Source organism: Biomphalaria glabrata, chromosome 5 (assembly GCF_947242115.1).
Source record: "Biomphalaria glabrata chromosome 5, xgBioGlab47.1, whole genome shotgun sequence".
Lineage (NCBI taxonomy): Eukaryota > Metazoa > Mollusca > Gastropoda > Planorbidae > Biomphalaria > Biomphalaria glabrata.
This window is the reverse complement of record NC_074715.1, coordinates 7,132,043-7,145,643: the sequence shown is the minus strand read 5'-3', so window position 1 is coordinate 7,145,643 and position 13,601 is coordinate 7,132,043. Positions and strand designations below refer to the sequence as shown.

General features: G+C 36.4%; 1 protein-coding gene across 2 annotated transcripts in view; it reads left to right on the top strand.

Annotated features, from left to right (window-relative positions):
* The window catches only part of LOC106057686 (uncharacterized), a 44,829-nt gene extending 32,932 nt beyond the window's left edge, over positions 1-11,897 (top strand). For both annotated transcript variants that reach the window (XM_056030315.1, XM_013215004.2), the window contains 2 exons: positions 10,089-10,332; positions 10,949-11,897. In XM_056030315.1, coding sequence (XP_055886290.1) covers positions 10,089-10,332; positions 10,949-11,747 — 1,043 coding nt within the window. In that variant the 3' untranslated portion in view covers positions 11,748-11,897. The remainder of the gene's footprint in view (positions 1-10,088; positions 10,333-10,948) is intronic.
* The last annotated feature ends 1,704 nt before the right edge of the window (positions 11,898-13,601 follow it).

Sequence of the window (13,601 nt, the reverse complement as noted above, 5' to 3'; positions counted from 1 at the left end):
ATACTCTGTAATAAGAAAAAATAAAATTTAATTTTTTCAAATCCTATAGGTCAGATGGCTCTAAAGGTAAAATAAAAGGAATTCAATAATTAATGAAGTAATCTTTCTAAAGTTTAAGTAAAATAAAATGATGTCAAATTTTAAGATTCATTTTTTCGTTACTATGACGAAAAGTTGGTAGTAGGCACTGACAAATCGTCTCTAGTATATATTACAGTATAGCAGTAGTATAGTAGTAGGTCGTGAAAGAAAGTTAAATACATCTTTGTAGTTCAATGACAAGTATACTTACACTTCTGTCTGGTTTTGTTTCTCAACGTTCAAGAGAACCTGCTAGAATTGTGTGTGGCCGAGAGGCTATGTAGCCTTGAGTTTGGCTTGGCTACCTATTCAAGGGCTCAAGGCTCGACACCCGACTCGAGCAGAGTTGTGTTTACTGAGTGCCTAAAGGCAGCACGGAAAACCTTCTCCCAGATACCCCTTTTTCGAACTGGTCGACAAAAGAGATTGGACCATAGCGCTCTGAGCATTCTTATAAGCATGAAAGTTACGCTATTTCAAAGCTATTCAAAATCAAGAATAATATATTTTTTAAATCCTTTAAAAAAAAAAAAGTTTATTTAAGTGAAAGAACTCCCCACTTACAACTATATCTCTCAATAATGTAGAAGTTATTTCCCTTATTCGATATCAAACAAAATCATTAATTGACAAATTTTTATTTTTTTTATTTTTAAAAATTGAATCGTACAATAAATAATTGTTAAGAGTTTCAACTTGATGCGAGAATGGTTGTGGGAGAAATAATATGTACACACTTTTTACCAGACAGATTGAGCTGATATAAACTTTGTAACAAAAAATAATAATCAATTCGCGGTGTCAATCTTTTTTTTGTCTGACTGCTAAATAATTTCCCCAGAGTCACGTGCCTTATCTGCGCCTCAAAGTAGCAGAAACCAATAGAATCATACCTCTGGAGTTTCCTTGTGATTTAAGGGACCGGTATAGCACTGAGTCACGAGCCGGATGTGATCCGAGGGTGGTACCTTGCACATCTCTCAATCATTTTGTCGTGTTCCCTTAGGTTTTGTCAACACGAAATTTTGTTCGGATCTACTCTTCTAATGAATCTTGGTGTTCCGATTTTCTTTCTTTCTAAGAATCCCCCCCTCCACTCCCAACGTTGACTGGCTAGACATAGGCGCACAACGTTCACTTGTTATCTGCTGTGTATCTAGGTCAGTTACACTTATAAGTTGCTTGGACATCAGATGTAGATGAAGGATTAGAAAAGGGGAGAAGAAAGAACTGCTTTGTTCAGGTCCGAAACGATTCAAGAAATTTAAGCGCACAGCTTGAGCGTTCATGTTGTGTAGCTGTACTCAGAGGCGGACCGGACTGGTTGATGTTGTTTTAATGGGAGATTGCGGGTGGTGGGTCGGATTAATAGAAACTGCAGCGTTTTATTTTGACCATTGTGAAATAGTTTCTCTTTCGAACAAATAAGATTAATGTTACTTTGACTTCATAGGTTGCCCTCTACACCTGACTTTTTAATGACAACATGTTTTACCTTCTAGGTGTAGTGCACTCTTGACGGAGGAACATGTTTTACCTTCTGGGTGTAGTGCACTCTTGACGGAGGAACATGTTTTACCTTCTGGGTGTAGTGCACTCTTGACGGAGGAACATGTTTTACCTTCTGTGTGTAGTGCACTCTTGACGGAGGAACATGTTTTACCTTCTGGGTGTAGTGCACTCTTGACGGAGGAACATGTTTTACCTTCTAGGTGTAGTCCACTCTTGACGGAGGAACATGTTTTACCTTCTGGGTGTAGTGCACTCTTGACGGAGGAACATGTTTTACCTTCTGGGTGTAGTGCACTCTTGACGGAGGAACATGTTTTACCTTCTGGGTGTAGTGCACTCTTGACGGAGGAACATGTTTTACCTTCTGGGTGTAGTGCACTCTTGACGGAGGAACATGTTTTACCTTCTGGGTGTAGTGCACTCTTGACGGAGGAACATGTTATGTAGTTCAGATACGTTTCAACTTTAAACTCTATCTATCTCTTCATCTCTATCTTTTCTCTGTAATTCTCCATCCCTCTCTCTCTCGGTACTTACCAGTTCTCTCTCCCTCTCTCTCAGTCTCTCTCTCTTTCTCTCTTTAATTTACAGTTCTCTGTTTCCTTCTCTCTCTCTCTCTCTCTCTCACTCTTTTTCTCTCTCTTTTCCCCTCTCTTTATTACCCCATTACTTTTCTGTTTCCCTCTCTCACTCTCTCCTCCTCTCTTCCTTCTATTAACAAGTGTAGAAAAAAGCGTGTATTATTTGAAACAACATGGTGGCCCAGGTTGTCTGCAAGTGTTGTAACACGAGTCTTGACGAGATTCTAATAGATAGGTCAGCAGCCACGCGACTAGCTCCACATCTCAACATTACTTCAAGCATCCAGACTTCTTTTTCAAATCTCCCCGTGTCAAATATGAATAAAAATAAAAATACATTTATCTAAGGGAAACAACTTTGCATTTACAACTATTCTCAATCTATCTATATATATAATTTTCTTCTTCCCTCAAGAGTTTGGACGAGAAGTAAAGGAAAGATCACTCTCTTATTTCTGCAAATAGTCCACAAGAAAACAAGAGTAGTATTCACACTACAGATGACTGACTGCGCGATTGACTGTCGTTTAAATTTATCAAACCCTGCCCGCTCCCATCCCCCTTTCTCCTGCGGGAGGTTTGGACTAGGAACTAATCTAAGTAATACACTATGTATAATTATATATATATATATATATATATATATATATATATATATATATATATATATATATATATATATATATATATATATATATATAAAGCAGGGCCGGACTTAACCATTGTGGGGCCCTATGCGAAACGGATTTCGCGGGGCCAAGTTTGGGTAGGGAAGCGGATAAAAAGTTAAATTTAAGAGTTTGTATTAGAAAATTTTTACTACGTACAGAATTACTTTACGAGCCTTGCGTGTAGCAAAGTCATACAGTATATCATAATAATTATGTTTCCTACATAGATCACGCTTAATAGCAAGAATTATCAAATTTTTCAATCTATCTTTGAGAATTGTTAACCTCAAGTAATTCTTCATTAGTTGAGGCGCGAGAAGCTTCTTTCACCAGATTACACTATTAAGGCTGATGCATAATGCCGCGCGTAAGATTGTCGTTTTCCATATTGAATGACACCCCAAAATGACAACTTTTGTGTATATATTTCCGTGTATTTTAAGGACTTTTTTCTATATTTTGCGATTTCGTGAGATTTCCAGGAGCTCCTGGTAAATCGACAGGAATGCGCTGGAAATCTCTTTTAAGTTATAAAATGGTTTCATTTAATAATTTATACACCTTGAATTAGAGCAAATCCTATGAAAGTGCGGGGCCCACTGCGGTGGCATAGGTTGCAGTGGCCTAAGGCTGCCCTGCCATATCATAATAATTCTGTTTCCTACATAGATCCCGCTCAATAGCAAGAATCACCAAATGTTTCAATCTATCTGAGAATTGTTGATCTCAAGTAATTCTTCATTAGTTTGAAGCGCGAGAAGCTTCTTTCACCTTATTACACAATTACTGCTAATGCATAATGACGTTTTTATTTATCGCGCGTAGGATTGGTGTTTTCCATATTGAATGACACCCCAAAATGACTTTTTTTTTCTATATATTTCCGTATATTTTAAGGACTTTTTCGTATATTTTGCAATTTCGGGAGATTTCCAGGAGCTCCTTGTAAATCGACAGGAGGGCGCGGGAAATCTGTTTTAATTTATAAAATGGTTTAATTTAATAATTTATACACCTTGAATTAGCGCGGATCCATTGAAAGAGGGGGCCCACTGCGGTCGCATAGGTAGCAGTAGCCTAAGACCTGCTATGCAAAATAGCGGCGTATGCTACGCCGCCGGTCGACTAGTATCTATATATTTCTCTAGAAACTACCTTAGTTTCTCTCTACGTCTAGGTGCCCTTGTGTTCTGCTGTAGTTACATCAAACACTTGACAACTCGATCAAAGCAAAGAAACTTTATTTTACTTCATGGCACATATTACGCGCAGGTCTCCCTTCCTTCTGTCTGACAACTAACACACTTCCGGTCATTCGCGCATTTGTAAAAATAGACCATTCACACATTTATCCGTGACAATTACCTATGTTTAAAAAAATCTTTTAAATCTGTACCAAACAGACGGACGGAGTGATTTAATATAAACTTGGTAAAAACAGCTCAAGAACGGCTCCTCTGATTCCGTTTTACTTTCACTTCTTACACTCACTCTTCTTAGTTTGAGAACACCTGGGTTGTTGACACCAAGAGAATGAATGTATGAAGCTCAGAACGAAAAACAAACAAACAAACAAAAAAAGCTATGTCCGGCTGCAGAGGAGGAGCTCTCAATGCTTCCCCATACCCCTTGCTGTCTGGAGGAGGACCTGCTGCGTCTCCAAAACGAGCTCCAGAAAGAGTAGTTTGTACAGAACACTTTAAAATTATCTTCAAAGCACGTAGATTTGGATTTCAATCTAATTGTAAATCTGTTGTAAATGTATATGCAGCCCTCTCGAACACCGATGAAAATATAAATCTAGATAACGAAAATGCAGCTATAAAAGAAAGTAATTCTTTAAAAATAAAAAAAAATGGCCGTTTTCGCGAAGGGTTGAGAAACGCTGTCATAGCCCAAACTTCCAGCATGGATGGCATAGGGCAGCATTCGAACTTGGAGTCATCGTGACCACAGTCCGAAGAGCATACCAGGCAGCATAAAAACAAAATATTGCGCTGTGTTATTAGTCCTTAGAGGAAATATGTTAAGCATCAAAAGCTCATTCTAGGTCAGGGATGGGCAACCTTTTTCCATCGAGGGCCGCATTAAACAAATTTTGGGAACTTGGGGCCGCATAAATTAATATGACATATTTAATTACAAATCAGCAAAATATGCTAGCTGAGTGTAGTATCTTTTAATTTCATTTTTTTTTTCATTTACATTTCATTTTTTAACACTCCCAAGTGATGAATTACAGCAAGAGCCATTTCTGAAAATAATTTTACGAAACATTTTTATAGTTGTTTTTTTTTTATATCACAATATCTCACCATAATTGTACAGTTGTACTTAATGTGAAGTATTTGACTGCTTACACTCGTGGAACTGCGGAACTAGCTTACTAGTTGTTATGCTGTGAATGTTGTCAAATAACTTTCAGTCAGCATCGACCCGTGATTACACTTGTTTACTTTCAAACAAGACAAAAATACTTGTTCACAGATGTCTGTGGGCCTGAATAATGTGAAAGTTTAGCAGCAAAGTTTTTTTTAAAGTGTGGAAATACTGCCTCTGGCACCCATAAAACTTCCGCGGAAGAACTGACAGGAAACTCTCTTTTAGGTCATAATTTGCTTGGAGATATGTCCTCTGGAGCTGAATCAACTTCTGCACCAAATGTTAAGCAGAGGGTATTTAAAACTGGTAGCAAACTTTTGACATCTAAAAATTTGCTTTCGAATTCACAATCAAGGAATCCAAATAAGTCTTGTACTTTTCAGCCATTTCACTAGAAATAGTTTAACCTTTCAGCAAAGGAAAATAACAAAGCCTGCTTTCAATTGCTTGCCTTGAGAAATGCGATAGCTTTGTTTGAAAAGATTTAACATGCACATATTTCATGTGGAAACAACCCACTACAATATTCCCGATGTAAAAAGTGAAGTCTGTCTTCCACGCTTCATTAGAAATATTAGTTACAGTCAATGTCTTTCAAGGAACATAATTTCTTCCTTGAGGAGTTGAGATACCATATTCTTCTCAATACCATCTTACCCATGCTAGGCCTGCAGATACCACTGTGGTACCGAACATCGGAATGTTTTGTTTCCAAATCTTTAAGTACTTCTAGGAACTACCTGTAGTTAATTTCATTAGCTCTGATAAGTTTGATAATTGATTACTGATACAATTTGGTCAATAATATGTTTGATATTCAATGCAGCTTTGCGCAAACTTTCCCGTTAAGAGTTTATGGTTGGGATATTGTTCTATTTTTCTCAGTCAAAGCACGGTCTCCATCAGTTGTTACACTCGCCATCTCGCTCCAAACAAACCCAACGCTTTCAACACAGTTCTTCATGACATTGAAAAAATACTAAACTGAGTTTTGATTGCTAATAAGAATGATCTTCGTTTAACTTAAACTTTTTAGAAAGACAAGTAGAGACCAGTGGCGTAGCAAGATACATATGGGCCCGGGTTCAAGAAAATGGTGGTGGGCCCCTACCCTACTTTGGGTAAAATAAAAACATATCAAGTATGCATCAGTACATTTTTAAAAAGGCTTTCTTTTGTCGGTACTAGATTTTAGAAGTAATAGAGTCATTACATTCGATTTACTTCTGAGACGCTTACTTAGACTTAGGTCCTCCAGCGCAGTTTTGCAGTGTCAAGCAGAAATCGGTCTCAATGTTAATCATGTTTACATCCCTTTGTTAATTTTTTTTTTCAATGTTAGATATTAATACTTAGTAAATTATATAAGAATTTGCTAGATTCCAAGTGCCATTGTGGGTCTCTATTGGTCATGGGCCCGGGTTCATTGAACCCCTTCGCGCCATGGATGCTACGCCACTGGTAGAGACAATGTTTCTTTAGCCTCTTCCTCATAAGTGATACGAATCAGGACTTCCTATAATTTATGTAGATATTTAGAATGATTTATTTTTAAATATATTTGCATTTTTATATGTATAACCTGTGGGAACACCTGAATTCTTTAGGAGTCCGCGGGCCGCATAAAAGACTCTGGCGGGCCGCATGTGGCCCGCGTGCCGAAATGTGCCCACCCCTGTTCTAGGTTAATGTACCATGAAACTATAGCCAGTATTGAAATAATTAAATCTGCTGATAACTTGACATTCAATAAAACAGCCTCCAGTGGATCTCATGTTTGTAGAATATATACCCCCATGGATGTGTTGACAAGTGGGCGGGTAACTCTCACCTCCTTATCATAGAATCAACAGAAGGAATCAGCTATCTATCTATCTCTGTGGTCCAGTAACCTTACACAGCGTGGGACGTACAGGAAACAGAACACGATACCGTCTGGGGAAGTAATTCTTTCAAAAGTTGGACCACAGATGACCAGGAAGCCATTTTTAGTGACATTTTTTACTATGTAATAGCTCTAAATCTTTGTGGCACTCATGGATCACTTGCGCCTCTCCTTTTCAAAATATTGTTCTTTGCAAACAGCTGCTTTGTATCATGAAAATGGAAGTTAACTGTCGTTGGAGGACATCTTTGGAAATACAACGAAAGAAGGACGCAGGGCTCGTGCAGCGCTGCAATTCAACATACAACAATGAGTTGCAAAGCTTAGTCTACTGAAAACAATGAAATAAAGTCAAAAGATTAGCGTATATAGAGACAATGTACCTAATACGATGTAATACAGTCTAGAGTTGAAAGACCAACCCCATAGACAATTCTTATCTGTCCTAGCCATCAGTGCAACTCTACACGTTGTATAAATATATCTACCGGGCGAGTTGTTAGAAATACTATTCTTGAAACAACATGGGCAATGACTGCCGTCTTGAAGTGTGAGCACAGAACTTTAATCTGAAATCTGACTCCATTCTCTTATCTTTAAATTTTAAATGCGCACTCGCCATTGTATGTGTACAATTTTTTTTTTGTATAAATCAATGTACATATGTCAGTGTCAATACATTTTTCACTTAGAAATGTTTTCTTCACCACTTCTCTATATTAGTATTGGAGATGTGTACGACAGTATATTGATAACTAAAGTGGATGATTTTGTAGTTGACTTCTCGGGATAAGAACTTGTGCTTGAATTATTTAAAGTTGTAAAGGGTTATGTTGTGCTTTATTGTCAGAAAACTTTACAAGTTAGCCTATCTAAAGTCTATCCTAAGTCGGAGATCTGATCAATGACTTCAGGAATATCTGCAAAAGAAATTCCGTAACTTCGAGTCTTAAAGTATAAAAATTATAAGTTCGATCCAATATCTTATTTAACTTAGACCAATATCTTATTTATCGTATATCAATATCTTATTTATCTTATAAATTACAGACCTGCCTTTAAATAAAAGGAAGATTACTATGTCTACGCGTATCCCGATGTTAATCTAGTCGTGGATGTTAACTCTTTCTCTCCTAATTAACGATACCATCGTTGATTTGACCTTATTAAATTAAATTAATTTCTGGTTTTATAAACTTTAAATTGTATTACATAAAAAGAGCATGCTATAAGTCTATACCAAAAGTAACGTTATCTAATTACAAACAAATATGTTATTGAAGTCTAATGTTAACAGGGTAGAATGTTGACATTTGAAAATGAACAATTCTGTCAAAACGTGGAAAAATTACTACGGAGCTAAAGAGTTAATTAGGAACTTAAACCCTGACTTAAGACTCGAAGTTACGGAATTTCTCTTTTAAACCCTGACTTAAGACTCGAAGTTTCGGAATTTCTCTAGCAGATATTCCTGAAGTCATTGGTTTTCCTAGCTCATTCAAAGCTCTAATAGCACTAGAAGTAGCACTTGTACGAATTTATCATTACATATGGAATTAGAATTTTGTCTTTATCTTTGAAAAATGTTTACAAGAAAACTGTTAACAAGAAGGCCAGAGAAGTTGCAGATACATTATTCTATTCTAAGGTCTACACGTAGAAGTGATGTAGTGCGTTCGTTTTTATTCAAATAATTATTAAACAATAGAAATATTTCCAATGTTTACAAAGTATCTCAAGTTCAGCGGTGGATGCTCGTCAATTTGGATTGTTGTGTGATTGGACTGTAATAATGATAAATGTCTTATTACATTCCAATCACACAATACAATTTGCTTCTAGCTTCCAACCATAAAATATATTCAATTCAATCTTCCAGTGTTATAATATATATGGTTCCGTCTTCCAGCCATACAATAAACTAATATTTCGTTTGGCTTCCAGCCAAATATTTACTTCAATCTTATTTAATGTTTGGCTTTATTTTAGAGCTATAGAACATATTAGCATTTACACCAGATGCATGACTGCATTTATCATTGATACTGACTAATGATTAAATGATCATTACTCTACCCAGCCAAACCTAAACGGGATGCTTGTTACAATCTCTTGGCTATTTTTCGGCTTATCAAAACAATGTTGAAAATTTGATAGGCTTTATGTTGCTTTTTTTTGGTAAATAAAAATTTAAATACCACCTCCCCCAGAAAAGCTTTATAAAAAAACCCATAGTTTAAATCTAAATTAATATGCCTCATATTTATTGTGCGAATTTATTGGAGCTTTAGTTTTAAATGTATATTACATGTCCATCAGGATCTAATCTTTTAGTATAAGTTACAGGCGTTCCTTTTAGCAAAGGATAGTCTTAATAAAATAGTACTTCAGATGCTTAAGACTTGAAGAGTAGATGTGTAGAATTCAAATTAGGCCTTGAGCAAACAGGAAGTAAAAACTTTTTGAGCAATTTAAAAAAAAAGGAAGTGCACATTTTGTATCGTGTCGTCTTTCCAAAACATATTAGGTCGAAACTGTGAATAAATAATTGTATGTGGTAAATTGAATCGCTGCGGTTTCGATCATGAAAACAATGTTCTTGTCCTAGAGTGCCCTAGACCAAACTTTGACCAAAGTCAAGTGATATCATGTTAAATTTTCGTATTTTTTCGTCCACGGCAAGTGTAAGAATTAGGGAGGATTGAATCAGGGCGATTGTAAATGTTTTATAGATTTTTAGTTCGAATTAAAATAAAATTTTAATTATTCTCGATTCATTTAAACTTGCTCAATTTTTTATCTAGATAAATATTTTTTTCTAGTTTTCTAGTTCCTAAAAAAAAAAACTCCGTTTAGACAAATAAGTTTGACTTTACATATTTCATTTCATTAAAGATGAGTCCTCCATCGTTCCTGCACAAAACCAATTCCCGCCTCATCATTCAACGTGTTTTGTTGTTTCTGTTTTTGTTCCAGCACAAATCAAATCTATTGGTTCGTTTCCCGGCAGAGAAATGTCTGACCAAACTTGGGATGCTGTGGATAGTGCTGAGGATGAGGATGTGTTTGTTGAAGACGATGATGACGAAGTAAACATGTACATGACAGATGACATCTACATGTCAGACAATCTCTACACATCACACGACTTGGTGTCCCTTAAAACGTGCTCCTCTGAGGCAGATTCGTGTGGTGGCCAGTCTTCACAATCTAACAAGTGGTATGGTAGTCACATTGTTTATCATAGTTACATTGGATATTATGTATCATTGTTGTATTGGACATTATGTACCGGTGTCATAGTTATATTGTACATTATGTATCAATTGTTAGGCCTATATTGGAATTTATGTATCAGTAATATTTGACAGTATCATATTTATATTGGACATTAGAGAGCAGATAATGTAAAGGTCATTAGTGTCATGTGGCCAGCACAACCGCATTCGCTTTTCCCCCAACTAATGTCAGGTAACCTTTAGAGCTGGATGAATCCCGAAATTAAAAATCCCAGTCTTCATCAGGATTGGAACTCTGGACCCCGCCACCTAAGCAAAATAAACATTTTAATTAAATTTTGAAAAACAGTTGTAAAAAAAATCCCCATTAAAAGATCGTAAATTAAAACTCATAATTAGTTTATATGAAATATGAATAGGAATCTTAGCAAATTGTTTTAAAATAATTCTATATTTCGTATTAATGTTTTAAAACTTGGTTTTGTCTACCTCGTCTGCGTGCCACTATTAGATTTACTTGTATTCAAACCAGCCCTTCCTCCCTAGCTATACATTGAAGTAGTTTTTGACACTCCTATACGTTTTCATTTATTTCAGCACTCGGCTCAACGGCAGATGTAAAATTCCATCCCCAGAAAACTGCCTGGAACACGAAGAAACCTCGTCTGACTCCTTCCCTAGGACAGGAAGCATGCTACTAAACCAACACACCGGGGACACTCCGCGTGCCACGGGTACCGGAAGTCGTAAACTGGTTCGGCGCGTGTTCACGAACACAAGAGAAAGATGGCGGCAGCAGAACGTCAATGGAGCTTTCTGCGAACTGCGAAAACTTGTCCCCACCCACCCCCCTGATAAGAAACTAAGCAAGAATGAAATTCTGAGGCTGGCCATTCGTTACATAGATCTGTTAAATAAAGTTCTACACTACCAACAAACTCAGCAAAGCTCCACACCAGCAGTAACTCGTGGAAACAAAAAAGCCCCATACAAAGACTTAAGGGTAAAACTACGTCACGCAGAAGCAGACGCTGTGCAGATCTCGGGGACACCATCAGACGAGATAAGCAAACTAAAACAATTGTCCAGTAAACTCAACGGTTCGTCTCTTTTTGGGGAAACTCTATCCGGGAAACGAATGGGCGACACAAACCGTGATGAGAACATTGCCGAAGATAGAGTCCTTAGTTTCGAACCAACCATGGATTCCTCTGCTTCAAAAGTGGACTCTCTTGGACTCGGTCGAATTTCGTCTGCTAAAAACTATGATATGCCCGAACGGAGACTAGTGGCCATGAACTCAAATAAGGTCAATAGAGCCAGCGAATTTAAGCATAAAAAACTAAAGGCTAAAAATATCATCTGTTCATTTTCGAACAAAAACAAAACAATGTGACGGAAATACTTGTGAAAATCTTCAGTTCTATTCACACAAAAGTTTTGAAATGAATCTACGTCTAGTTGGATTAGATCTTTCATTAAATGTAGAACAAAGATATCAATGTTTATAGAAATAAAATGTCTGAATAAAATATTAATACAAATATTGTCCAATCGTATTCATTTGTTGTTCACGTTTGGTAAGAGTAAAGAAGTTCGTCCAGCCATCTCTATATCATTATATGTGTGGTTTTCATAAATAAAGTGTTTGGTTGTCATGGAGTGTGTGTGTGTGTGTTTCCAAGGTGATGATGAAGAAAGGGAGCATTAATTTTTGGTCTTGGAGAATGAGCTAGAGATATGAAAGAGTAAGACGTGTTTTTTGTTGAGTGAGATAAGGTTTAAATAGCAGTTTATTTTTACTTCATTACTATTAGATCAACATCTCAAGTTAAAGCTGTGTAATTAACGTTATATTGAGTATTTGTTCACAAGAGAAGATTATTCAAGCTGTTTAAGGTTTATAAATTAAAACTATAATAGTCTACATTGGTTCTGTCTAACTAGGTACCGTTATTTAGAAACAGAGCCAGATTTGAGCATGTGGAGGCCCCTACACTTTTTCAAAAGCTTTAATAAAGATCCACGTATGAAAGCATGCTATATTTAAGAAATAGAGTCATTGTAAATTAAATCTCACTTTCCTTCTAAAAAAAATATTTATATGCATATTTTAATGAGTTTGTGAATGGTCCTTGGTAGTCGCACTGTCGTAAATCCGGAGCTGTAGGCCCATTTACATTTACAAGCGGACACTTCTTAATTACTTAATTTTAATAAATGCAAAATAAACTGTTAGAAAAAAAAAAGGAAATGTTTCCGACCCGTCGAACCAACTATTTTTAGAATCAAAACTCTACACCTCAAGCTGTCATAACTTCTCATTCTCCAATACTCCTACACCTCAAGCTGTCATAACTTCTCATTCTCCAATATTCCTACACCTCAAGCTGTCATAACTTCTCATTCTCCAATATTCCTACACCTCAAGCTGTCATAACTTCTCATTCTCCAATATTCCTACACCTCAAGCTGTCATAACTTCTCATTCTCCAATATTCCTACACCTCAAGCTGTCATAACTTCTCATTCTCCAATATTCCTACACCTCAATTTGTCATAACTTCTCATTCTCCAATATTCCTACACCTCAAGCTGTCATAACTTCTCATTCTCCAATATTCCTACACCTCAAGCTGTCATAACTTCTCATTCTTCAATATTCCTACACCTCAAGCTATCATAACTTCTCATTCTCCAATATTCCTACACCTCAAGCTGTCATAACTTCTCATTCTCCAATATTCCTACACCTCAAGCTGTCATAACTTCTCATTCTTCAATATTCCTACACCTCAATTTGTCATAACTTCTCATTCTCCAATATTCCTACACCTCAATTTGTCATAACTTCTCATTCTCCAATATTCCTACACCTCAAGCTGTCATAACTTCTCATTCTCCAATATTCCTACACCTCAAGCTGTCATAACTTCTCATTCTTCAATATTCCTACACCTCAAGCTGTCATAACTTCTCATTCTCCAATACTCCTAAAGTAAATCTGAAAGAAACTTGGCGAAGATATTCCTACCAATGTACAGCTTAACAAAGAAAAGCATAACAACACAATATCCCCTTTATATAACTTATACTAAGGCTTGTTTACAAGTCCAAAGATCAATGACAAGTGCAATTTATAGAGCAGAACGTCAACATTGATAAAATATTATTTGTTTCTTATAGAGCGATTATTTTGCATGTATGTAGATTTCATTGGAAAAGAGGTTTATTGCGTCATCAAAACTTG